At 53.2% G+C, this 25,398-nt stretch overlaps 1 protein-coding gene across 1 annotated transcript in view; it reads right to left on the reverse strand.

The window, feature by feature from the left end:
* The window catches only part of HS1BP3 (HCLS1 binding protein 3), a 36,684-nt gene extending 14,447 nt beyond the window's left edge, over positions 1-22,237 (reverse strand). The window contains exons 1-4 of the mRNA XM_070379168.1: positions 22,082-22,237; positions 15,456-15,621; positions 10,582-10,789; positions 8,836-9,052 (exon numbers count right to left, since the gene is read on the reverse strand). Of these exons, the coding sequence (XP_070235269.1) occupies positions 8,836-9,052; positions 10,582-10,789; positions 15,456-15,621; positions 22,082-22,113 (623 nt within the window). The 5' untranslated portion in view covers positions 22,114-22,237. The remainder of the gene's footprint in view (positions 1-8,835; positions 9,053-10,581; positions 10,790-15,455; positions 15,622-22,081) is intronic.
* Between the last annotated feature and the right edge of the window lie 3,161 nt (positions 22,238-25,398).

The raw sequence follows: 25,398 nt of genomic DNA on the forward strand, positions 1-25,398 counted from the left end.
CTGCCGTCTTCTCTAGTCTTTCCTAGGGCTTCCCTGGTGGCTCAGACGATAAAGCGTCTCCCTGCAATGCAGGAGACACGGGTTCGATCCCTGGATCAGGAAGGTCCCCTGGAGAAGGAAATGGCAACCCACTCCAGTATTCTTGCCTAGAAAATTCCATGGACTGAGGAGCCTGGTAGGCTACAGACCATGGGGGTCACAAAGAGTGGGACACGACTGAGAGACTTCACTTTCTTTCTTTCTTTTCCTAGTCTTTACCCTGCTTCTCGCTTTCTAGGCCCACGACAAAGCCAAATATGCTCACCTGACCAATCGCACAGGACACCCAACTTCCGGTTAGGCCTCTGGTTTCCCCATGTCCACAGCCTCCAATAGGGCAGACTCGAGTCTTCCCGTTTGCCCCCAGTCATCTCTCCCACTCCCTGCCTGTCTATAAGTCTCTGTAAAAGGGCGGCTGAACTCCTCCCTTGCTATGGCCCACCATGAATAAATGGCCTTTGCTGATTCTCATATGGGTGGTCTTTGTTTATTCAAACACCCCCCACAACACTCCAGATGCTGGTATGACTAGTGGATGCTGGCAGTCCCTGCAGTGGAGAATAGCCACCCCCACATCATCCACCATGGAGAAGAAATGGACCGGGTGAAGTCGGCACCCAGCACAGGTGGGGGCTCAGTAGGCGGTGACAGGGTAAGTCCAGGCCAATAGGCAGGAGGCCGAGGCTCCTGCCTGGATGGTGCCCCAGATTGTGTAATTTTGGGAAGGTTCCTCTATTGCAACCACAAAGATGCTGGAAATCAATCCTGTATATACACTGGAAGGACTGATGCTGAAGCTGAAGCTCCAGTACTGTGGCCACCTGATGTGAAGAGCCAACTCACTGGAAAAGAAGACCCTGGTGCTGGGAAAGATTGAAGGCAGAAGAAGAGGGGGACAGAGGATGAGATGGTTGGGTGGCATCACTGATTCAATGGATATCAACTTGGGAAAACTCTGGGAGATGGTGAAGGACAGGGAGGCCTGGAGTGCTGCAGTCCATGGGGTCACAAAGAGTGGGACAGGACTTGGCGACTCAACAAAGATAAGGAGGTGAAGGCCTTTGTGAGCACAACTCCCAGGGCTGATATTTACATAACAACAGGAAGTGGAAAAGCTCCCTTTTTCATTTTAATTGTTTAAACACCCAAAGGCTTCTGGCTTCTTCAGAGCAAAGGAAACTTGAAGTAGTGATAATATCATACAAAGGAAATTTCCTGTATTTCATCCCATTTTATCTTTATAGCCACTAGGCCTGGACTTCACCTCTAATTTACCAAGAGAGAAACTGGAGGCTCTGGAAAGTCCAGCAACCCGCCCAGTGTCCACAGGCTGCTCACTGACAGAGCTGGAACTTGAACCTAGGACGGTCAGCCTCCAACCCTGCTCTAGACTGACCGTACACTCTAGGTTTTCCAGCTTCTGAAGTGGCTTTCAAACCACACTCAGGGGCCCTGGCCTCCTGCAAAACTGCCCACGGCCACCAGAGAGGTGGGCCGAGGCTGAGGGGACAGAGATCCAGAGCCCGCAACTCCTGTCCCAACCCGGGCCAATGCTACTCCCTGTGTTTTTTTATCCATCAGGGTTCTGTATGCAATTTCTCTTGCACCAAAGCGTCTGCTACTCAATGAAAGCAGTGGAAGGCGCCGTTACCTGTGTTGTCCCTGACAGCATTCATTCAGGCCAGACTCTGCACTGCTGCGGATGGAGAAACACAGCTGGTGCAGCACGCCTGGGCGGGGGTGGAGGGTGCTGTGGTCACCCCAACGGCAGCTGTTGCTGCAATCACTGTGATGGCTCTAGGGTGAGCCGAGGGTGCTCACCGTGCTGCCTGCACCCTCACTGTTTGGTCCCAGGACAGATCAAGGGTAAGTGCTGTCTGTGGAGGTATAGTGTGACGCCACCAGCCCTGGGCCACAGCCCCAGCAGCGATCAGGAAGAACGGACCTCTAGCAGGTGACCAGAGAGGGAAACCGGGGGCTCAGAGTAACAGGAAGGCCTCCCTGAGCCTGCCTCCTGGAAGCCTCTGAAGGCAGCAGAGCCTGGCGGCTGGTGGGGCTGCTCTCTGCTGCATGCCCTCCTGCTTCTCCAAGACTTTTGTTAGGCTCAGTTCTGGGGGCCCCTCAGACATGATTTTGCCTGCAGAGCATGTCAGGAACTTGTGAAAACACAGGTTCTGGGGCTCCACCTAGGTTCCAGGGGGGCCTGTGAATCTGCATTTCTAACCAGCTCCAGGGTGGTGGAGAATTCCCAGCTGGGCTCTGCTACCCTAGGCAGGGCTGGAATACTACAGGGCCCTAAGCCCAAGGGTGACAAATGCACTATTTAGAAAGAGGCCTCCAAGGAGAAGTGGCCATGCTCCTGTCCTTAGGGGCTGTCTCACTTCTAAATCTTGGAAATAGTATTAATAGTTAGGTGAGGCGATAGGTGTCAGCTGACCTTAGCATGGTGATCATTTTGCATTGTAGGTGTATCAACATTGTATCCCTTAACCTTACACAATGCCATAGGGCAACTTCATCTCAATAAAGCTGGTGTTGTTGGTCATTCAGTCATGTCTGACTCTTGCAACCCTTTGGACTGTAGCCCATCAGGCTCCTCTGTCCACGGAAATCTCCAGGCAAGAATACTAGAATGGGTTGCCATTTCTCTTTTTGAGGGGATCTTCCTGATCCAGGGATTGAACCCAGGTCTCCTGCACTGCAGGCAGATTCTTTACCATCTGAGCCACCAGGGAAGCCCCTAATAAAGTTGGGGCGGGAGAAGGTAGTTGGATGAATAAACCTTGGTTAATAGATCTGGAGGTACCTGGCAATGTGCCAGAAGCTTTCAAAACCACACAATCATCCCAGAGCAGAAACTTCATCCAAATATAGGAAGCAAGACATTTTTATGCTAAAACGCATATGGTCATTTTATGAAAGATAAAACAACATTTGGATAAATAATTAGGACAAAACACACGATTCACATCCCAAAGAAATGTCCAGCCTCACCACTCGAGGCCATGGCCCAGGGCCTGGGTGCTTGCTCCCCATCTTCTGAGCGGACAAGTCTGGACAGCAGGAAGCCCAGTCTCACAGGACAGCGTGTTCATGCAGGAACCAGCCTGTCCTTCGGGAAGCTGAGGGTCCTCAGGGACCTGGAGCATGGAGGGGGGCTCCCTGAGCACTGGGGGAAGTGGAGGAGGCAGCGGGTCTTGCAGATGGTAGGCTCTGCAAAAGCAGAGAGGACATCCCAACACAGGGGAAATTAAGTCCCTAAAGACCCCTTCACTGGAGAGGCACAACCAAGACCCCCCCACAGAAGCTTTTGGGACCTTGCTCTGGGGCAGGCAGCTGGGGGAAAAGCTCAACAGAATAAACACTCCACACACAAACAAGTTCATCACTGCCTGTAACTGCAAAAACCTACAGAAAACACCACAATGTCCCCAATGCCATTTACAGCGTATCAGTCTGATGCACTAGCATCAAGTTAGGAAGGTAGAAGCCTATTTATTGATACGGAAAGACCTAGCTGAAAAAGAAAGCAAATTATGGAATGGTGCATATTAACACAATCGCATTTTGTTAATACAACACGAGGTTCGTGACATTGTACAGGAGGCAGGGAGCAAGACCATCCCCAAGAAAAAGAAATGCAAAAAGGCAAAATGGCTGTCCGAGGAGGCCTTACAAATAGCTGTGAAAAGAAGAGAAGTGAAAAGCAAAGGAGAAAAGGAAAGATATACCCATTTGAATGGAGAGTTCCAAAGAATAGCAAGGAGAGATAGGAAAGCCTTCCTCAGTGATCAGTTCAAAGAAACAGAGGAAAACAACAGAATGGGAAAGACTAGAGATCTCTTCAAGAAAATTAGAGATACCAAGGGAACGTTTCATGCAAGGATGGGCTCAATAAAGGACGGAAATGGTACGGACCTAACAGAAGCAGAAGATATTAAGAAGAGGTGCCAAGAATACACAGAAGAACTATACAAAAAAGATCTTCACAACCCAGATAATCACGAAGGTGTGATCACTCACACTCACCTAGAGCCGGACACCCTGGAATATGAAGTCAAGTGGGCCTTAGAAAGCATCACTACGAACAAAGATAGTGGAGGTAATGGAATTCCAGTTGAGCTATTTCAAATCCTAAAAGATGATGCTGTGAAAGTGCTGCACTCAATATGCCAGCACATTTGGAAAACTCAGCAGTGCCCACAGGACTGGAAAAGGTCAGTTTTCATTCCAATCCCTAAGAAAGGCAATGCCAAAGAATGCTCAAACTACTGCACAATTGCACTCATCTCACACGCTAGTAAAGTAATGCTCAAAATTCTCCAAGCCAGGCTTCAGCAATATGTGAACTGTGAACTTCCTGATGTTCAAGCTGGGTTTAGAAAAGGCAGAGGAACCAGAGATCAAGTTGCCAACATCCGCTGGATCATTGAAAAAGCAAAAGAATTCCAGAAAAACATCTATTTCTGCTTTATTGACTATGCCAAAGCCTTTGACTGTGTGGATCACAATCAACTGTGGAAAATTCTGAAAGAGATGGGAATACCAGACCACCTGACCTGCCTCTTGAGAAACCTGTATACAGGTCAGGAAGCAACAGTTAGAACTGGACATGGAACAACAGACTGGTTCAAAATAGGAAAAGGAGTACGTCAAGGCTGTATATTGTCACCCTGCTTATTTAACTTATATGCAGAGTACATCATGAGAAACACTGGGCTGGAGGAAGCACAAGCTGGAATTAGGATTGCCGGGAGATATTAGTAACCACAGATATGCAGATGACACCACCCTTATGGCAGAAAGTGAAGAAGAACTAAAGAGCCTCTTTATGAAAGTGAAAGAGGAGAGTGAAAAAGTTGGCTTAAAGCTCAACATTCAGAAAACTAAGATTATGGCATCCGGTTCCATCACTGCATGACAAATAGATGGGGAAACAGTGGAAACAGTGGCTGACTTTATTTTTCTAGGCTCCAAAATCACTGCGGATGGTGATTGTAGCCATGAAATTAAAAGACGCTTGCTCCTTGGAAGAAAAGTTATGACCAACTTAGACAGCATATTAGAAAACAGAGACATTACTTTGCCAACAAATGTCCGTCTAGTCAAGGCTATGGTTTTTCCAGTAGTCATGTATGGATGTGGGAGCTGGACTGTGAAGAAAGCTTAGTGCCGAAGAATTGATGCTTTTGAACTGTGGTGTTGGAGAAGACTCTTGAGAGTCCCTTGGACTGCAAGGAGATCCAATCAGTCCATCCTAAAGGAGATTAGTCCTGGGTGTTCATTGGTGGGACTGATACTGAAGCTGAAACTCCAATACTTTGGCCACCTGATACGGAGCTGTTTCATTTGAAAAGACTGATACTGGGAAAGATTGAGCACCGGAGGAGAAGGGGACGACAGAGGATGAGATGGCTGGATGGCATCACCAACTCGATGGACCTGAGTTTGGGTAAACTCTGGGAGTTGGTGATGGACAGGGAGGCCTGGCGTGCTGCGGTTCATGGGGTCGCAGAGAGTCAGACACGACTGAGTGACTGAACTGAACAGAACTGAACTGAACCAGAAGCATATACCTTCATGAAAAAGGGGCTTTTAAATGTGCTTTTAATTTTTCTACGCTAATTGTATATTATTTGAGTTACAGTTATCCTAGCAGAGTATTTCTAGCCGAAGGCAGAACTATTATGGGAGAACTTCACCTTTCTTAGAACTGTGAAATCTCTAAAACAGAAAGTTAAATATGAAAACTGTGTTCCACATGGAAAGCGATGGTGAGGACATTAAGTGAAAAAGCAGAGTATAAAAGGCATGTGTGCTATGTTTGCAGTTATGTGGATCAGCCTGGGACAGGGATGCAAAAAAAAAAAAAATCTGCAAACAGGAGAGTGGCTGGGTGGTGAGGGTTTTTTTTCTATCTTAAGGCACTTTCTAATGGTGTAGTAACGCCTCTTTCCCTAATCAAAACCAGGTTTAACAGACAAAGGAAAACCAGGCTTTGTGCCATGGCTCGCACCCTCCCAGCAGCCCTGCAGTGGAGCAACAGCGCCCCACAGTGGCCATGGCAGGAAGGGCCGACACCTGTGGCCTGGAAACGGAGCGCCAGAGCCTGGCCCAGATGGGCGCTCAGGGTTGGGGTGGCTGGGAAAGCAGAGATGCTGCATCCACATAGGAACTGAGAGCACAGGATGGAGAAATGAGCACGCAGAGCATATCACTCCTGCAAAGACCAGTGTTCCTCACCGCAGGGTGGGGTGGGCCGCACTGCACCAAGAGGGTTAACAGGCCCACCTGGGGGTCCCAGGAGAGGCCGAGAGGAAACCTGACTTCAAGGCAGGGCTCTGGCCAAGCGCCCTCTCAGCTCTGTCCTCTATGTTGCCATCTGTGAAAGAGGGGGATAATCCTAGGGCCCTGCTGGAAGACTGGATCAAGAGCCAAGGCAGGGAGGTGGCATCAAGTCCTAACTCTGCCATTTGGGGCTGGATGAATGTGAATGAATCACCAGACCCCAAACATCAGCTTCTTCATACACAGAATGGGCCTGATGCCAGGGCCAGCTTCCTAGGGCACCATTTCCCAAGCCAGATCCACAACAGATCCAGAAAGCAATGTGGTGAGTCACGACCTTTTAAAAAAAGAATAGAAAATATCTATCCATGTAAAGGCTAATCAATTCCTGGTATTTAATACATTCTCCAAAAAAATGTTAGTTGTTATTATTCCCAATGGAGGCAATAGCACTGACTATTGTCACATTGGTTAAGAAAAGACTGACAGAAGGTCAAAAGCCTCCAGGATTTCTTTCAGGTGCTCAGCTCTCCTCGGATTCAGGAAGGAGGCCCCTGAGTGCAGAGCTGGGGATGGCACTGGGGGTCGAAGTGGGGGTCCCTGGACAGTCAGTACCTTGCCCGACAATCTGCTACTGAAGTAAAAGCAGGAAATTAAAGGCAGCCCTTGCCAACCCCAAAGAGCATTTTCCTACCCAAAAAAGGAGCAGCTTTGCTAAGCACGTCCTTCAGCCAAAGGCTGGCACAAATCACGCAAGCCGACCTCAGTCTGACGGCGAGTAATACGCAGTTACTCAGAACAACAGACAGGATGAGTTCAAACAAATACAGCGCAATATGGCCCTCGGGCTGCGCAAGGCTGATAATGAACTTTTCCCAACATGATCTCACTGTCGCTCCCACAGGGACACTGACCTCCTCCCTGGTCAAGGCCAGCATGGGGGGCTGGGAGGAGCCTGACTCCTGGGCACCAAGGGCTGCAGGGCTTCCGGCTCTTGTCTCCCATCTCCCTGAGCACCTGGATCTTTCTCAAGCCTGGCTCCTTGGCCCCTCTAGGCCAGCCTCATGGTGACCCTGTGACCACATGTCCCCATGTACCCACCCTCACCATCACACAGGAGAGGAAGCCCTGCGGGCAGTGGGCAGAGCTCTCTGGACTGCACTTTTCACGCTGTTCAAGTTGAACTTGCCTCTGCCTCATCTCTCTTCGGCTCTAATTTCTTTCTGGAACAGGACTGGCCAGATGGGCAGAGACAACGTCACCCTGGGTCTTCAGTCCAGCTCTGCGGAGGTGGAGAGGCAGAAAGACGTGGCCGTGACATCTAAGCCACTTACCCTACATGAGAGCCCCGAGAGACCAGTTGCCATCACTACCCTGTGCTTCCGCTGCAGAAAACTGGAGGAGAGGGATAAACTGCCAGGCCTCCAGCCCAGGCAGTTGGCTCCGAGGTCCCGGACAGGATTCCGAGCTCCATTTGTATCCCAGCACCATTGTTCGCCCTCCCTCTGACCGCGGGCAAGGCATCTGGCCCCTGAAGACGTCAGTCTCTTTAACATGTCAAGTGACGTGACAACGCCTGTTTGCGGGGCAGGCTGTCAATGAGATCCGGGAGACAAAGGCCACGGTACATCACCTGGGGCATAGTAGGTGCTCAAAACCAACAGTTCCCAGCTTGCTTCTTGCTCCTTTGGGCCAAGAAGTGAGGGTCCTCGGGGGGCGGGGGTGGTGATGGTGCTGAGTCTGTCTGGCTCCCCATCTCCTTCTGGTTGGGAGGTCCTGCCCACTGCTTCAGCTGGTGCCCGCTGGAGGGGCCTGGGAAGCTGATGTCTTGCTCTCTGGTCTCATCTAGCCTGCAGCCCCTCCCCCAGCTCAGGGGGCTCACCATGGAGACTCACGGGCCGCTCACTGATTAGCTGAAGGCAGTCAGAGGGCCAGGAAAGGAGATGGAACAGGAGGGTGCCAGAATCAGGACACCAAGGGGCCTTCAAGACCACAGCTAGCTGTCTCTTCTTCCACAGAGGGAACCACAGTCTACACAGAGTTACTCTACCTCCTTCCATCACTGTTAGCACCTTAGGGGTCATCAGTCCCCTCCAGCCTTACCTGGAGGCAGGGCCAAGGTAAACAGCCCCACCTTCAGGGCAGCGGGACCCCGGCCACGCGAAGCAAGTCACAGGCTCCATGATGAACTGGACAGAGAACCCAGGCCTCCTGGGCCGGGTTCAGGATGCCTGGGCTGCTGAAGTGTCAGGGTTGGGGTGGCAGCCTGCCAGGCCTCAGTGCAGAATGCTGGGGGGCCACCCTGTGACCAGGGAGGGGCAGGCAATACCTGGCCCAGCCCCGAAGACCCAGGAGATGTTGAGGATGAACAGAGAGCTGGTCCCCCTGAGTACCGGGCCCCCTCAGGGTGATATTCTAGGGAGACGGGTTTTCTCTGACTCCCAGGAGAGAGGGAGGAGCCTGGAGCAAGCCAGATGGGGGGCACCCCACCCAGAAGGGGAGACGTACCGCATGATGCCCAGAGGGTCCAGGGCCTCCTCCTCCTCCTCCTCTGAGGATTTCCCTGCATCCCCGTCCTGGTGGCCCAGCATGGGGAGACCCTCATCTTCCACTCGGTCCTGCTGCTGGAAGAAGTCCAAAGCATCCTCGTCCCCTGCTTGGCTGTCTGTGTCCAGGACCGAGACATCCCTGCCGCTGAGATCCGTGGCCCCGGGGGACCTGGTGCCTGTGGAGGGAGACGGAGATGGTGCCCGGCACCTCCCAGCACGCAAGCTCCTGCACCAGCACCCGGAGCTGGAGGCCTCCTGCCGCGTCCTGGGACTAGGATGGCAGGTCTGTGTGGGTGAGTGTAGAGAGGGAGGTCAGCAAAGCGTGGGGTGCAGCAGTTACAAGCCGGAGCCTCAGAAGAGAGACAGCAGTTCCTCAACCTCTGCAGCCCGGTGTCTGTCGGGACTACAGACTACAGTCCACGGGCTGATGGGAGACCAGACAGTGTCTGGGGTCCTCACAGAACAGCTCTGGAAATGACGTGCATGTGGTGGGGCACATCGGGGAGCTCTGCCTAGCCAACCACTGATGAGACCTGCTCCAAGGGTCTAGACTATGAACTCCATGAGGCACAGTGAGCAGGTGGAAGATTCCAGGACAAACTGGGACGGCGTCACCACAAACTGGCTTACGTAAGCGCTTCTCAAAGTGTGGTCCACTGGCGGGTGTCCACAATGAGGCAACTACAGAAAGCGGGAGCAAGATCCAGAAACTTCCATAGCACCTTGGGATGCTTGTCTGCGACAGATCGGGAATAAAAATAGTTAGCCCTTCCCCCACCGATGGTTTGAGAAGCATGGGTTTAGAATGCTTGTTTAACTCTATCCAGTTACTGAACAGTGTATTTTTGAAAGCAGTGAATTTCTAAGATATATCACCCTGTGGGTAAAGAACCCATCACCATGCCACAGAGTGCCCGACACAGGATGTAACGTGTACACTGATATGACATGTGGAACTAAGTGGTATTGACTATGTTGTATTACGTTATGCTTTGTTATTTTATTAAGACAAATGTAAAGTCCCTTGCAAAATCTCATGAACCTTCCATTTCATGGGGTAAGCATCACACAAAGAACATTTTTACAGGTACGCTCAGTTGCTCAGTCGCATCCAACTCTTTGCGACCCCATGGACTGTAGCCCACCCAGCTCCTCTGTTCATGGAATTTTACAGCAAGAATACTGGAGTAGGTTGCCATTTGATAGGTATAAATTCATTTAAATATTGCAAAAACCTCATGTGAGAGATCCTAATTGTATCTTCATTTTATAGATAAGGAAACCGAGGCACAGAGAGGCTAGGAAAGTCAGACCACCTGATCCTGCTTCTCCATAAGTGTGTGTGCATGTGCATGTGTGTGTGTGTGTGTGTGTGTGTGTATGTGTGAAGGGGAGCTCTGCATGGGGCTGGCCAGGAGGGGAAAGGGAGGGATCAGACTATGGAGAAGGTCCCTGGTGAGCCCCGTCCAGGACCCAAGCAGTCCGCCCTCCAGGGCTGGGTCCCAGGCTCCTTCCACCCACCACCCACGACCCCAGCCCAAGCATGGCAGTGAATGAAGCCCACATGCCTCAATAGCTTGGCCAAGGTCTCTGGGCTGCAGAGGGTGCTGTGGACCACACCCCGGCCCCCTCCCCCCAAGCCAGGGCAGTGAGGCCTAGTTTTGGGCCAGGGGCCCGTAGGGATTTGGGACAGGGTCTCAGGTACCTAAGAATTCCAGCAGCTCGGGGCTGCCTGCCAGCTCAGCATCCTTGGAGATGCAGCGCAGAATCTCGTCGAACAGAGCCCTCCGCTCCCGGATGTCACCCTCGCCAACAAACAGGACCTTCCTGGGGAGCGGGGGCAGGCTGGCCGTCGGGTAACGACTGCAAAGTTTCTGGTAAAACTCCTCAATGTCGCTGTACTTTTTGGAGACCTGGAATGAGAGGAACAGGTGGTTTCCTGAGTCAAGAGGGAAAACAGAGAGGGCTGCGCCCTGACCCCCAACCCCAACAGAGGTCCCCACGAGGGCTGGGCTCCTCGGTGGGCCCTCCTCCAGGACCAGATGGAGGTGCCTCCCACCCGACCCTCTGCCGCACGCCCTAAGCCTCCTGATCAACACTGGGCACAAGCCCCGAAGTCCCAGTGGCCCAAAGGAAGGATGCAATCGTGGTGGATTTAGGGCCCTGTTACCGGTCTGGGTAGAAGCACTTGATACAGGGACTTGGCCTGCAGGTGACTGTGACCTACACCTCCATTCTGGGCTTCTGTGCATTAGCAGGGTGACCTCACGGTCTGTCCAGCTGTTAGGTCCTCTTCTGGCAACAAGTCACCTTTTCTCTGGGTCATTCTCCTGTGAACTAGCAAGAGCCTTCAACAAAGCCGGTCCTTACAGTGCTTAGATGGTGGAGAACAGATATTGCAAGGCTGGTTTCTGGTCCTGGGGCCAGCCAGGACCCCTCTGCACACCGGAACCTCAGGGAGGCAGGCTGGGGCTCCTCCTGGTTGTTAGAAGGTGGTCCTCGGCCGTCAGAGTCACCCTGGGTCATTCGGCTTTCTGCGGAGCTTGGGGGTGACTGCTACCGCTTTTTGGCCTCTCCCCGGAACTCCCGCTACAGCTAAGGGCTCATCCACTCATCAGGCTCTTGCTCTTGATGTCTCCGTATGGGGACATCCAGCGTGGTCTCTGTCCCCGAGGCTCCAGGTTTCCAGTTAAGGGAGCAGGTGTAGGACTGGGGATCGGCGCCATCGCTGTGGTCTGTGTAAGCCAATGCAGGCACTCAGAGAAGTCATCCTCTCCATGCCACACCCCACAACAGCCCAGTGTCCTCCCTTGTCCTGGACTCTTCTGTGCTCTCCCCACACGTTGGGCATGTCCCCTCAACTCCTTCGGAGCATTAGGGATGAACACAGATATTCCCACTTCTGCTCCCAGACCAGGGCTATGCGCCCAGCACACACTGAAACGCTGCCGTGGCTGATGGGCTGTGGGGCGTCTGGATGCATTCAGACAAGGGACACCCAGCAGTCCGGTCGCTCAGCTCTGTTGGAGCACACGCTGTTGAGCATGGGCATCAGAGCCCCCAGGCTGGGAGAGTTCCATATGCTGGCAGGCAACTGGGGCACTGGAGACTTCAGGAGCCCCAGTGGGGAATCATCTGAGACAGGGGACTGTGGCCTGCAGTTGTCATCACAGAGCTTGACTCGGGAGCTTTGCTGACAAAAGCTTTCAAAGAAGGCTTTCAAGGAAAGGTAAGAGGATCCTTTCACAAAAGTGACGCAGGCTCCAACTCCTGGTGCTTCCCAAAACCTGACTCCACCAGGTGGGGGGGCAGAGCGCCCTCTGCAGGCCTGACTGCTCCATGCAGGCCAGGCCACCAGGCCCAGCAGGATCCAGGTTCTGGGAGCCAGCTGTGCGTCTCCAGGACGCTGGTAGTATGGACAGCCTAGGGTACTACCCCACCCTGGGCCCACACTCATCAGTGCTCCAAAGCAAGGGTTGCCACTCCTTTTGAGGAACAGAAAGCAAAATGCTCATTCTTTTTTAAAGCTAAATCATGAAACTTCAAAGAAAGTTCAGGTTTGGGGTTACACCCCCAGATCTCATAGGGTGTCAATGCGTGCTTGGCTCCCACAGGTGGTTCAAAATGTTTGAGAGGCAACTCCCTGAATGGGCACCCTTGCACACAGCTACCCACAGGGCAAAGGTATCACTGGTCAGGAGAAAGTGGCACAGGTGTGACCGTGGAGGTGTCAGAGGTGTCCCCACACACCATGGCTGGGAAGGCCAGCCAGGACCCGGCATGTCGGCTGGGGCCTCTCACGGGCCCCCGAGTGCTGCCTCTCCATCTTGCCCAGGGCCTTGGGTCTCAGATATCTCTTCTTTGCTCCCATCTCTGAAAAACATGGATGCACTAAGCTCCACTGGGGGCAAATCAGATTTGAACCCACCCAGTGGAACAAAGCAGTTCCTACCTGCTATCATGTTGCATCTTGGTTCTCACCAAGAGTCTGTTTAAGAAGCCAATGAAAAAATCACACTCTTCAGACACTTTCCAGGATGTGCTGAATGTCTCTTAATCAGAAAAACTGTGCCATAACTTGTCTCTTAGAATCTCGTATGTGAAGTGTTAGTTGCTCAGTCGTGTCTGACTCTTTGCAGCCCCACGAACTATATAGCCTTCCAGGCTTCTCTGCCCATGGCATTTTCCAGGCAAGAATACTGGAGTAGGGTGTCATTTCCTCCTCCAGGGGATCTTCCAGACCCAGGGATCGAATCCACATCTCTTGTGTCTCCTGCACTGGCAGGCAGATTCTTTACCACTAGCAACACCTTTTTGCGCTGAGGCAATCGGGTGTTCTCTTGGCTTCATGGACTTGTACACGCAATTCCTTTCCCCGGTTTGAGAGATGTTCTCCACTATCATTTCTTCAAGTAAACTCTCTGTTCACTTCTCTCTCTCTCTCTCTCTCTCCTGCTTCTGGGACACCCAATATCCTAAGATTGCCCTTCCTAAAAGATTTGGATAGTTCTTGCAGAATTTTCTCTCTGTTATTTTGAATCTTAAATCCCTTTCCTTTTCTAACTGTATCATTTCTAGATTTTTATCTTTAAAAATGGTCTTCTCTACTTCTAATCCTTTTCTAAAGTATGTATTCTTCATCTTACTTACTGAGTCCTTCAGATCCAGAATTTCTGTTTGGTTCCTTTTTAGAGTTTCAATATCTTTGGGAAAGTATATCTTCTGCTCATTAACTTCATCCTTGAGTTTTCTTGTCGCTTGTTGAGCTCCTTCATGACAGTTGTTCTGAATTCTCTATTAGGCTGCATTGTTCTGGGACTTTAAATTTGGTTTCTAGAGAATCATCATTTTCTTTTGTGCCAGTGTTACTGTGATTCTTCATGGTGCTTGATGAGTTCTTCCTCTTCTGGGAAATTTGAAGCATGAAACACCTTTCTTCTTTAGATAAAGCTTTTTCATTTTTTAAAATTTGATTTCTAACAAGTCAACAGGTGAGAGGCTTTTCTTTTTTTTCCAGCAGGTGGCACCACAGCACAAGTTTTTGGTTTTCTGGGCTCCCAAAGCATTGCAGATGGTTGACTGCGGCCATGAAATTAAGACTCTTGCTCCTTGAAAGAAAAGCTATGAGAAACATAGACAGCATATTAAAAAGCAGAGACATTACTTTGCTGACAAAGGTCCATCTGGTCAAAGCTATGGTTTTTCCAGTAGTCATGTATGGATGTGAGAGTTGAACCATAAAGAAGCCAGAGTGCCGGAAGAACTGATGGTTTTGAACTGTGTTGTTGGAGAACACTCTTGAGGGTCCCTTGAACTGCAAGGATATCCAATCAGTCCATTCTAAAGGAAATCAGTCCTGAATATTCATTGGAAGGACTGATGCTGAAGCTGAAGCTCCAATCCTTTGGCCATCTGATGTGAAGAACCGACTCACTGGAAAAGACCATGATGCTGGGAAAGATTGAAGGCAGGAGGAGAAGGGGACAACAGAGGATGAGATGGTTGGATGGCATCACCGACTCAATGGACATGAGTTTGGGTAAGCTCCGGGAGTTGGTGATGGACAGGGAGGCCTGGCGTGCTGCAGTCCATGGGGTCACAAAGAGTCGGACACGACTGAGTGGCTGAACTGCATGCACTGCCTCTAGTTACACTAGAAGACTGGTACTCTCCAGCCTCCAATGCCCCTGCTGGAGGTGTGGCCTGGTGCCCCTGTTGTCAGCGCTTGTGCCTCCATGGTTGCTGGTGCCTTGCTGCCATCACTGCCTAGGACATGCGGGTGATGGGCCCTTCCGCTGTGTCACAGGCTCGGCCTCCCATGGGAGTGGGTTGGGCTGAGGTCACCTGCACTTACGCCATGTCTGGGGTTGTCAAGTTTAGGGATGCTCCCACTGTGGTTGGGGAGTAGGGAGGCTGGAGCTGTGGGCCAGCCCTGCACCTGGAGGGACAGGGCTGCAGGCCCTGCTGCCCAGTTCCTGTGGCTGCAGGCGGCTGATGAGGCCAGGAGGCTGGAGGTGTGTGTGCCATCCCCCTGATACCACTGGGTGCTGGGGGCTGTGGGCTTGACCTCCAGGGCTGGGGATCAATGACTGCACGCATCACATCTACTATGCCCCCAGCTCCACCTCCTCTGTGTATTCTCATCGGCCCACCTCTAGACGGAGAGATGTGCGGGACTGCTGTGGGTGTTTACTGGCTCTGGATTGAAGGGGAGAGACCAAGGGAGTGTCGCATCTGCCCTAATGCTGATGGCTCCATCTGCTCTTCACATCACAGCTCAGCTCTGACCTCTCTCCGAACCCTTCCCCTAGGATGGCTTAGGTGCCCCGTCTTGACACCCCCACAGCCCCCGCCCTCCCCCCACCCCAGGCTCCTGTCTCTTCACAGATCTGTCTCCCCACAGACGGTCAGCATCTGATTCACTGGTGTCCTTACTGCCAACGCACTCTGGCATCCTCCAGTTGAGGACTGGCTAGAGCACTGCTCGCACTCTGCTGCTACCTGAACCCTGGTGGGAGGCGTGTGTGTCTCCTTGGGCCTCTGGACCCTGGGAGCACCCTGCCAGACCCCCTAGCTCACCAAGAACTGGACGACGTCCTCAGGCCTGTGCTTGGCCGACTTGAATGCAGCCAGCCGGGTGACCACCAGGATCTGGTACTCCACGTGCCCCGACATCATCTTGCCCCGCACCTCCTGGTGCTGTGGCACACTCAGGTCCAGGCCCGTGTGGACATTCTGAACTTGCCTGCCAGAAGGAGAGAAGGCAGAGGAAGGTCAGGTTCAAGTCAGCAGGCTTCTAGAGCGAAATGCTGGTAAGTCCTCAGGGGGTCCCGAAGGCCTGGGTAACAAGGCTCCTCCGCTGGGCTAGTCCTCAGGGGTCCAACTCCAGGCTACCCGCCCCTCCACATGCCAGCCCCTCCTGAAGCCTGGCTTCCCAGGCCAGGGCCCTGCCTGTGGGTCCCTCAAGAACGAAGGCCTGTTCTCAGCAGAAAAACAGTGGAGAAAATGGGGCTGTGGAAACAGCAAATTCTTTGCTCTGACAGTAAAGAATCTGCCTGCAATGCAGGGGACCTGAGTTTGATCCCTGGATTGGGAAGATGCCCTAGAGAAGGAAATGGCAACTCACTCCAGTATTCTTGCCTTTGAAATCCCATGGACAGAAGAGTCTGGCAGGCATTCGTCCATGGGGTTGCAAAGATTCGGACATAACTGAATGATTAATGCAGGCTTTGAGTGGATACTTGGAAACGTTACAGCTCTTTGAGAATTTTTAAATGCTACACAAATGCAATGAATTGCACAGTGAGCAAAGAAGTTATGAAATGTTTTCCCTGAGGTGAGAAGAAGGCTAAATGTATTCCTCTTTCTGGGTGAGGGTATCATGGAGACCTGCACTCACAAACATAAACCACACAAACACTTATGACAGGATGCGCTGGGCACCCCGTTATCAGGGTCCAGACCCAGCCTCTGCAGGGCAGGACTTCTAAAAGACAAGAAACGGGAGGGCCCAAAGGGTTGGGCTGCCAGGGAGACAGCTGGGACATGGCCCTTCCTGCCCCGGAACTCTGTCCCAATCCAACACGTGACACCCTACGCCCTGCACTCCTTCCACACAGGTCCCCCTCTTTCCACACCGGGCAAATGACACCATACTACGATGCCATTTGTCACCAGCAGGGAGGACAACCCACCACACAGCCACCTACCACCAAATGTAGCAACCTCTACACCCACGAACATTCTCAACGGGTGGGAGGCAGGGGTCCCCAACCCTGGACCACAGATGGTTACTGGTCCAGGTTAGAGACCTGCCCGCACACCAGGAGGTGAGCAGCCTGCAAGCGAGGGAAGCTTCAGCTGTATTTACAGCCGTTCCCCGTGGCTCGAGTTACTGCCTGAGCTCTGGCTCCTGTTGGATCGGGGGCAGCATAATAAATGTAATGAGACGGAATCATCCCCAAACCATTCCCACCCATCCCCACCCCGAATCCCTGGAAAAACTGTCTTCCACAAAACCGGTCCCTGGTGCCAAAAGGCTGGGGGCTGCTGGTATAGTGAAAGAAAGTGAAAGCATGAATCACTGAGAAAGGCCCGGGCGAACCGCCCTTCAGGTGAGTGTTAAGTAAGTTCAGCATTCACGAGTCACTTGGAAAAACAAATGATCAGCCCTCCTTTCCTTTCGCCAATGACAAGACGAGTGTCCTAGCCTTTCCACCAAGCGCTAAGACCCTCTGCTCCTGGTGCTGTGCGTGGTGTCCCTGCGTGACAGTGTGACGGGCACAGGACAGCAGAGGGGGTGAAAGGCAAGAGGCACCCCCACAGGCTCTGCTGTGGGGACCTCGCCTGTCTAAGGTGCTCCCGAAGCACTACAGAGGGACACCACCACTGAGACCCACTTCAAGTCACAGAGTGTTCTGATCACTCAGTCATGTCTGACTCTTTACGACCCCATGGACTATACAGTCCATGGAATTCTCCAGGCCAGAATACCGGAGTGGGTAGCCTTTCCCCTCTCCAGGGGATCTTCCCAACCCAGGGATCGAACCTGGGTCTCCCACATTGCAGGCAGATTCTTTACCAGCTAAGCTATCAGGGAAGCCCAAAGTGTTAGTTGCTCAGTCGTGTCCAACTTTTTGCAACCCCACGGGCTGCAGCCTGCCAGGCTCCTCTGTCTATGGGATTCTCAAGAATACTGGAATAGATTGCCATTTCCTTCTCCAAAGGATGTTCCCGACCCAGGTATTGAACCCTGGTCTCCTGCATTGCAGGCAGATTCTTAACTGTTTGAGCTACAGGGAAGCAGACGCAAAAAGGGAGTCACCTGTACTTGGGCTCAGTGGGTCAGAGGTGGAGCCAGGGTTCACTGCAGGCTGCGCCCTGCCTCCCCGCTGACCCGCACCTCCTAACAGCCCTGCTTACTGTTACTGCTCCGTCTCGGAACACCACACCCTGCAGTTTCTCCAGGGCTTCTATCTGTGACACCGCCCCCCCGACAATTCCACTGTACCCCTCGTCATGCCGCCCCAGTTGAGAGGCCCTGCCCCACGGCTGGGATCACAGACTCAGGTCCCCTGCCTGTTCCCCTAAACCCGCCAGTTCTCCAGGTCCTGGGCACCAGTGGCAGGCCACTGGGATAAATGCACAGACAGGTCAACTAAAGGGTGTCTCATTTGTGTCCGACTCCTTGTGACCCCCATGGACTGTAGCCCGCTAGGCTCCTCTGTCCATGGGATTCTCCAGGCAGGAATACTGGAGGGGGTGGCCACTCCCTTCTCCAGGGGATCTTCCTGACCCTGGGAACGAACCCCAAGTCTCCCGCACTGTGGTCAGACGTGTTGACTGGTCCCACTTGAAATTCATGGCCACAACTGGCAAGCTGCGGTGCTGGGCCGGGCAAGCCCAGCTTGGTCTCAGTCTAGGGGGTTCTCCAAGTGTGGTCCTCGCTGCATGAGCCCCACCTGGGAGCTTGTGAGAAAGGCAGATCCAGGCTCTGCTGAATCAATCCTCACGTTAACAAGCCCCTCAGGGGACTCTCATGCCCCTGAGCCTAATCTACACTGTCTCCCATTCTCCTCGGGCCCCCAGGGAAACTTTTTTTGTGAAGGGCCACATAGCAAATATTTTAGGTTTTGCAGGCCACAGGGTCTCCATTACCACAATACCCAACTCAGCCGCTGTAGAGCAAAAGCGGCCACAGACAGTACTTAAACTGATTTAAAAAGTGAGTAGGGGGTAGGCTTTGGCCCATGGGTGTAGTCTGCCCACCTATACCCCAGACCAAACTTCCGGAACTGTGATGTGCCTTCCCAGTTCCCCCGGTAATCTTGTCAACACACAGATGCTGATCCAGCAAGGCCTGAGAGTCTGCATGTCTAACCAGCCACCAGATGATGCAGGCACTGCTCCCAGGACCCTCCCCCACCCCGCCGCACAGAGTCCAAGTTGCCTAAATCCACGAACCCCCAGGACCTGCTTTCTCCCTACAACCCTGCTTCCTGTGTACTGAGAAAAGAGAAGCAGTCGGAGAACTTCCAAGCACATCCCTTTGCATCCACACCTGGCCTGCGTCTGCCTCCCCTGCTGTTAGGGACAAACTGGCTGGCTCCTACCTAAGACAACCCCTCACCTACTCAAGGACGTCAAATCTTCTGTCTTCTCTGCGCCATCAATCTCCCCTCCTTACTGGATCACTCCCACTTCTCTGACAAACCAAAGCTGTCCTTCCACCCAATCTCCCCCTTGAGCTATTGCTCCATTTCTGCTCCCCCTTCAAGCAAAACTTCTCAAGAGAATGGCGTCTCGGGTTCCTCTCCTCTTTGATCTTGAACTTTTTCCAACTTTTTCTTGATCTTCAACTTTTTCTTGAACTTTTTTTGTTCTCATCATGCAACCGAAACAGCCCACACCCAGGTCACTAGTGACCTCTGTGTTCAGTTCAGTTCAGTCGCTCAGTCGTGTCCGACTCTTTGTGATCCCATGGACTGCAGCACACCAGGCTTCCTTGTCCATCACCAACTCCCGGAGCTTACTCAAACTCATGTCCATTGAGTCGGTGATGCCATCCAACCATCTCCTCCTCTGTCTTCCCCTTCTCCTCCTGCCTTCAATCTTTCCCAGCATCAGGGTCTTTTCCAGTGAGTCAGCTCTTCGCATCAGGTGGCCAAAGTTTTGGAGTTTCAGCTTCAGCATCAGTCCTTCCAACGAATATTCAGGACTGATCTGCTTTAGGATGGACTGGTTGGATCTCTTTGATGTCTCCCTCTCCTCTTACTCCTGAGGTATCTGATGGCCCCTCTCTGCTCTTTGAGGCTCTGGGACCCATGCTCTCTCTCTCTTGATTCTCCAACCTCCCTGGCCACTCCTACTCAGCTTCCCTGGATGGTATGCAATCCTGCCCCAAGTGCCTGCCTTAGACCTCTTCTCTCACTCACCTTCCCCTGCTGCTGCTGCTGCTAAGTTGCTTCAGTCGTGTCCGACTCTGCACGACCCCATGGACTGCAGCCCACCAGGCTCCTCCATCCATGGGATTCTCCAGGCAAGAGTACTGGAGTGGGGTGCTATTGCCTTCTCCACACCTTCCCCAGGGATCTCAAATACGTCCAAGGTTTTAAATCCCATCTATGAGCCAGTGGTCCCTCATTCCTCTCTGATCTGGACTCTCCCCTCAAAGCCACACTCCTCCGAACTGCCTGCCCAAAGTCTTCACTTGGCTGTCAGAAAGCTTCTTAACAAACATGTCCAGACCAATGGTGATTCTCACCTTCCTAAACCTGCTCCATCCATAGTCTCCTGGGCTGGTCCAAGAGAAGTCTTGTAGTCAATCTTGACTACTCTTTTTTGCTCTCATGGCCCACATCTAATCATCAGCAACCCACGAAAACTCAATCTTCAAAATATAGCTAGAACCCAAATATTTCTAAGCTCTTCTGCCAGCATCAGCTCTCACGTGGATGACTGCCAGAGTCTCCTGAATGGTCTCCTCACTGCGCCCTGCTCGCTTCCATTCTGCTCAGCATAGCGGCCAAAAGACCTTTCTGGAGTCCAAAGCAGGTCCCACCATGCCCAGAGCCTCACCCCAGCCTGTTCTGACTGTCCCCTGCCTCCAAGCCCCCAGATGTGGTAAAACTCTGCACCACATCACCCAGCTCTCTGCTGGCTCACTGCGCTGCAGTCACACTGGCCTCCTGGCTGGTGCGCAAACATCTCTCTGCCCCAGGACATTGGCTCCTGCTGTCCCCTCTGCCTGGTACCCTTTTTCTTAAGATTTCTCTTTCACTTGTCAGGGATCTACCCAGCTGCCACTCTATCAGAAAGACACTCCTGGACCACACCATATAAAACAGCATTCACTTCTCCTAGCATCCCATTTCCCTACCACTTTATTTTCCTTTATACCATTTATCATCCCTGGCGCACTATACCTTTACCCATCTGCCCCACGAAAGCTCACAAGAGGGACTGTATATGGTTCACTATCCTAGAACCGCTCACCTGGCCTTCACCACCAGCACCTGCATTTGTTAAGAAGCCCTGTTCAGGTGGGGCAGAGAGGGAAGCCCTTTCACCCCCTTCCCAAGCTCCCAGCACCAAGGTCACACTCCCACTGGTCTGCCGCTGGCCCTGCTCACACCTGCCAACCTCAAACCTCCTAACCGCATAAAAGGAAACGGGCTCAGGGAGAGGAGGTGATTCACGTGGCACTAGGGAAACCTCTTCTGCTAGCGAGGACACGACCAGCCACCACGGAGAGGAGACCAAGCAGGTTCTGACATCAGAACCTTAAAGAATCATACTTTTCTAGACCTGAAGCCACAAGGATGTTCAAATTACAGCCGGAAAAATTTTACATTCATTTATGTAAGAGACTGATGTCTTATCCTAAGATTTTGTGTAGGGGGAACAAGGGTGGAGTGTGTGAAAACACTTGCAGTGAGTCACTTGACAGATGTGAGAAAGGGGGAGACGGTAAAACCACGCCCACCCCAGCCTTCAGCATCCCTCTTGTACTGAATCCCCCAGGCCACCCTGACCCAGGGGTCCTCTACCTCCAGGGACCCTCTGGAGGCCTCTGCGGTAACTGCACTTTTCCTGGGCTACCTGTTAGAGCAGCTGCCACCTGTCCCCTCCCTTTCCCATGGAGGACCTGGCCTCACGCACCCCCACCTCACAGAAGCGGAGGTACACCCGGCCCTGTGTTCCCATGGCAACCGGAAGCCTCCCCCCCCGCCCCGCCCCCCGGCTCAACAACTGTCCTCCGCCCGTTTCCCCTGACGGGCCGAGCCTGGTCTGATTCACCCCGTTCCCAGTGCCGTGCCCCGGACCTGGCACACAGTCAGCGCTGCCAGGATGCATAACTAGATCTTGGAAAAGAAACGAAGGCAGGTCAGCGGGAAAGGGGTGAGGAGAACCCCCTCTTTGACCACCGTGCAGGATCGGCCAATCCAGGCCTTCCACTAGGTCTTGGATGAGTTCGTTACTCTCTAGGGACCACAGTTTCCCCATCTGTAAAACCGGGAAGCGGGGCGGGCGGCCTCTCCCGCAGGGCCGGGGCGGCCGAGCCCAGGTCCACGGCCAGCGGCGCTGGGGACGCCGGGCGACGGGCGGGATCCTCAGGACCCGCCGCCTCCTCCGCCCGGGACACCTAGGGCCGCGGCTCCGGGCCCTCCCGACTCTACGCGGCCCGGGCGCGGGGTCTGGCTCACCTGGAGGTGACGAGCACCGCCGGGGACTGCATGACTGCGAGGGGCTCCGGGCGGGGCGTGCGATCACGCGACCGCGGGCGCTGGCGTCGCCGCGTCCCCGCCCCGCGCCCCGAGCCCCGCGCCCCGCCCGCCCCGGCTCGGGCTCGGGCTCCTGCCTGGCCCGCCGCCTAGTGGCCGCGGCGCTCGGCCGGACGCGGCCGTGCTTTTCCAGGTCTTTCTGGAATTCTGGGCGGAGATTCAGGGCTGAGGACCCTGCGCGGGCTTGGCGCTGCTGGAGGCACCAGCTGCGCCGAGCGCGTCCCCTTCCCGCGCCGGGGTGTCCCGAGCCATTCAGAGGCTCGTGCGTCCTGGTTTGGGTCTGATGTCCCGGCGTTGTTAGTGACAGCGCCCCGTTCACTTTTAGGAGTGCCCCGAGCGTCCCGCTTCCGGACGATAAATCATTCGGTTCTGCTTCCTTGGGGAGAGTTTTGGGGAAACAACTCAACCGTGCACAGGGTCCCAAGGATGCTCTGAGAGATGTTTCCAGCATCAAACGAGGTCAGAGAACCCATCAAACAAGATGAAACACTGTGCGGGGTGATCTAAAGAAACAGCAGTCTGACACCCCACCCCCCACCCCCAAGGCCTTCCAGGGGCTTTCCTTAAAGAGGCCAACAGGCCCTTCCCAGCAAAAGCTTCTGAGAACTGGGTTTCTTATGCCTCACTAAAGAAATGTTCTGAACCTTGTTAAAACTGTAAGGAAGACTTTATTCAAGGCTGTTGCAACAGGAGTCAAGACTTTCCCAATGGGGAGAGAGTTCAGGCTCAGCCCTGAATACAGCAAGGACAATGGGACTGGAGCCAGGGGGCAGGGGGAGGTCGGTGATGGAGGTACAGGTAGCCAAGGGTGAGGATCCTTGCTGAATCCTAGCCTGAAGGCAGGCTGGGGGCTTAGAAGACACTAACGGGTGGGAGGTGAGGAACTTGATCAGATACCAAGGGTGATCAGGTATCAAAGGGAGAGAGCCTTTCTCAACTGACTTAGCAGGATTCTTGCTGAGACTGGGCTGGGCAGGCCAGAGACAGGGCAGGCACCAAGGTCAAAGGCCCAGTCGAGAAGAGGGCTAAGAGGAGCCTAAAGTTTGGTCAAGAAGAGGGTGTCTGTCTCCCAAAGTTTTCCTCTCAGAGAGCTATTAAAACTCCCCAGCCCGCCAGCTCTCCAGGCACCATCTCCTCCCTTCCTCCCTTCCTAATGACACCCCCTTCCCCGTACTGTAGCCCACCAGGCTCCTCTGTCCTTGGGATTTTCCAGGCAAGAATACTGGAATGGGTTGCCATTTTCTACTCCAGGGGATCTTAACGACACAGGGATGGAACGCAGGTCTCTTATGTCTCCTGCATCGGTAGGTGGGTTCTTTACCACTAGTGCCATCTGGGAAGCCTGTGTTGCTCTAATGTTCAGCAACTAAAATGACAGGTCTCTCTGCTTCTGATACTAGTCAGAGTTCCTCACAAAGCCACTCTCCTCTCTCCCTCATGACCTTTTCATTCATTCATTCAACAGCTATCTACTGGACTGGGCCTCTGCTTGGGGCCCTGTGGAGGCTCCTGAGCTATTCGTGACAAGGACACCATGGCCCAGGGCTCCGTCTGTGGACTTGCTGCCTCCAGCTTCCCCTTTCCTAGCCTCTCTTCAAGGTTCTAGCTCCTTCCTACTGTCTGCTGACTCCCCTTTGTCCACAGAGGGCCACAGCTTGGTGGGTGATGGGTGTCCCTGTCCTGGCTCCCATGGCCGCCTTTGGGTCCACAGCTGGAGATCCTGATAGGCAAGGTCACAAAACTGTTGGAGCTGAGAGTTAGGCTGAGCCTGTGGAGAAGGCAGCACAGGAGGGTGCAGAGAAGCACACATGTCCCAGGGCAAGCACAGGTGGGAGCTGCAAAGAATGGGACCCCGCACCCCCACCGGAGCTGGTGGCATGTTGGTCACCTGTGCCTTGCAGGCAAATGAACCTCACCCCTGGCCCCAGGCTTCCGAGCGTGCACTGAGGGGGTACTTGGCACACCCAGAGCCTGCCGAGAACCCCACTGGTTCCCCATGAAAGAGTGAGCCCATTCGGAGAGCAATCCCATTTTCTGCCTCTGTGGGTCCCACACGCCCCTCTGTGGCTCCAGTGGATAATTGCATACAATGCATGGAATGTGGAATCTAAATCTGATATTTTCTGCTTCCTGCCTGACTCAGGGAGCCCTTTCCATGGCTGAAGCCGCAGTAACGCAAAACACATTGCAGGGAAGCTGACAATTGCCCCTTCCCACTGCCCTGGGAGGAATGCTCCAGGCCTTAGTCACCCCCTGCCCCAGGGAAGTCGCTGGACCTCAGGGCCAGTGTGGTAAGTTAGAGGCACCACAGCCCACAAGGAGTCTTATCTGAGCTCTGGTCAACCTTGCCCTGGTTTCTGGTGGGGTGGGATTTCTGGGGACCTGCTGATTTGTCTCTGTTCTCTGTAGTGATGCTTTAGCACTCCAGTGGGGAGCTGGGTACCCCAAGTCGAACAAGGCCACCACCTCATCTGTCCCTCAGCAAATGCTCCTGGGCACCGCTATGGGGCTGGGACTTTATACCAGGCCCAGAGGATGCAGAAGACACAGGCCTCCCTGGCAGGGCTCACACACCACTCAGGGACCCTTGGAGATGCCAACGCAAGTGCAGGCCCACAGAGTGCAGAGAAGGGCACATAGCCAACTCATCCAGGGGTTGGGGCATACAGAAGTTCTTCCAAGAGGAGGCGGTGCCAGACTCAGGACATGAAAAAGTAGATTTTGTCTCTTTGAGCCTTGGTTTTCTCATTGGTGAAATGGACATGATGGAAATCTTTAATCCATAGCACTGCTGTTACTTAAATGAGCTCACCTGTGACTGAAATGAGAGGAGATGTATGGCAGACACTGTAGGTGAGCTACCCCAAAGCCAGTCATTCCTGTTTGCCTTTTACTACCATAGAGGCTGCAGTCCATGGGGTTGCAAACAGTCGGACACGGCTGAGCGACTGAACAACAACCATAAAGGCTAGATAGGTATAGCATTCACGCTGCTAAGGAACTGCAGTTAGAAGATGCTTTGTGACATAATTCTGGCCATATACATGCAAGTTCCTGCAGAGGGTTTACCTTGCTCGGAGAAAGCTCTTTGTACCTTGCCGGTGCTGAGTCAAAGAATTTCCTGCCTTAAAGTGTTGCATCTGTCTGAAGCTTCCCTGATGATCCAGTAGCTAAGATTCCACGCTCCCAATGCAAGGGACCCAGGGTTCCATCCCTGATCAGGGATCTAGATCTTGCAT

Source organism: Bos mutus, chromosome 11 (assembly GCF_027580195.1).
Source record: "Bos mutus isolate GX-2022 chromosome 11, NWIPB_WYAK_1.1, whole genome shotgun sequence".
Taxonomy (NCBI): domain Eukaryota; kingdom Metazoa; phylum Chordata; class Mammalia; order Artiodactyla; family Bovidae; genus Bos; species Bos mutus.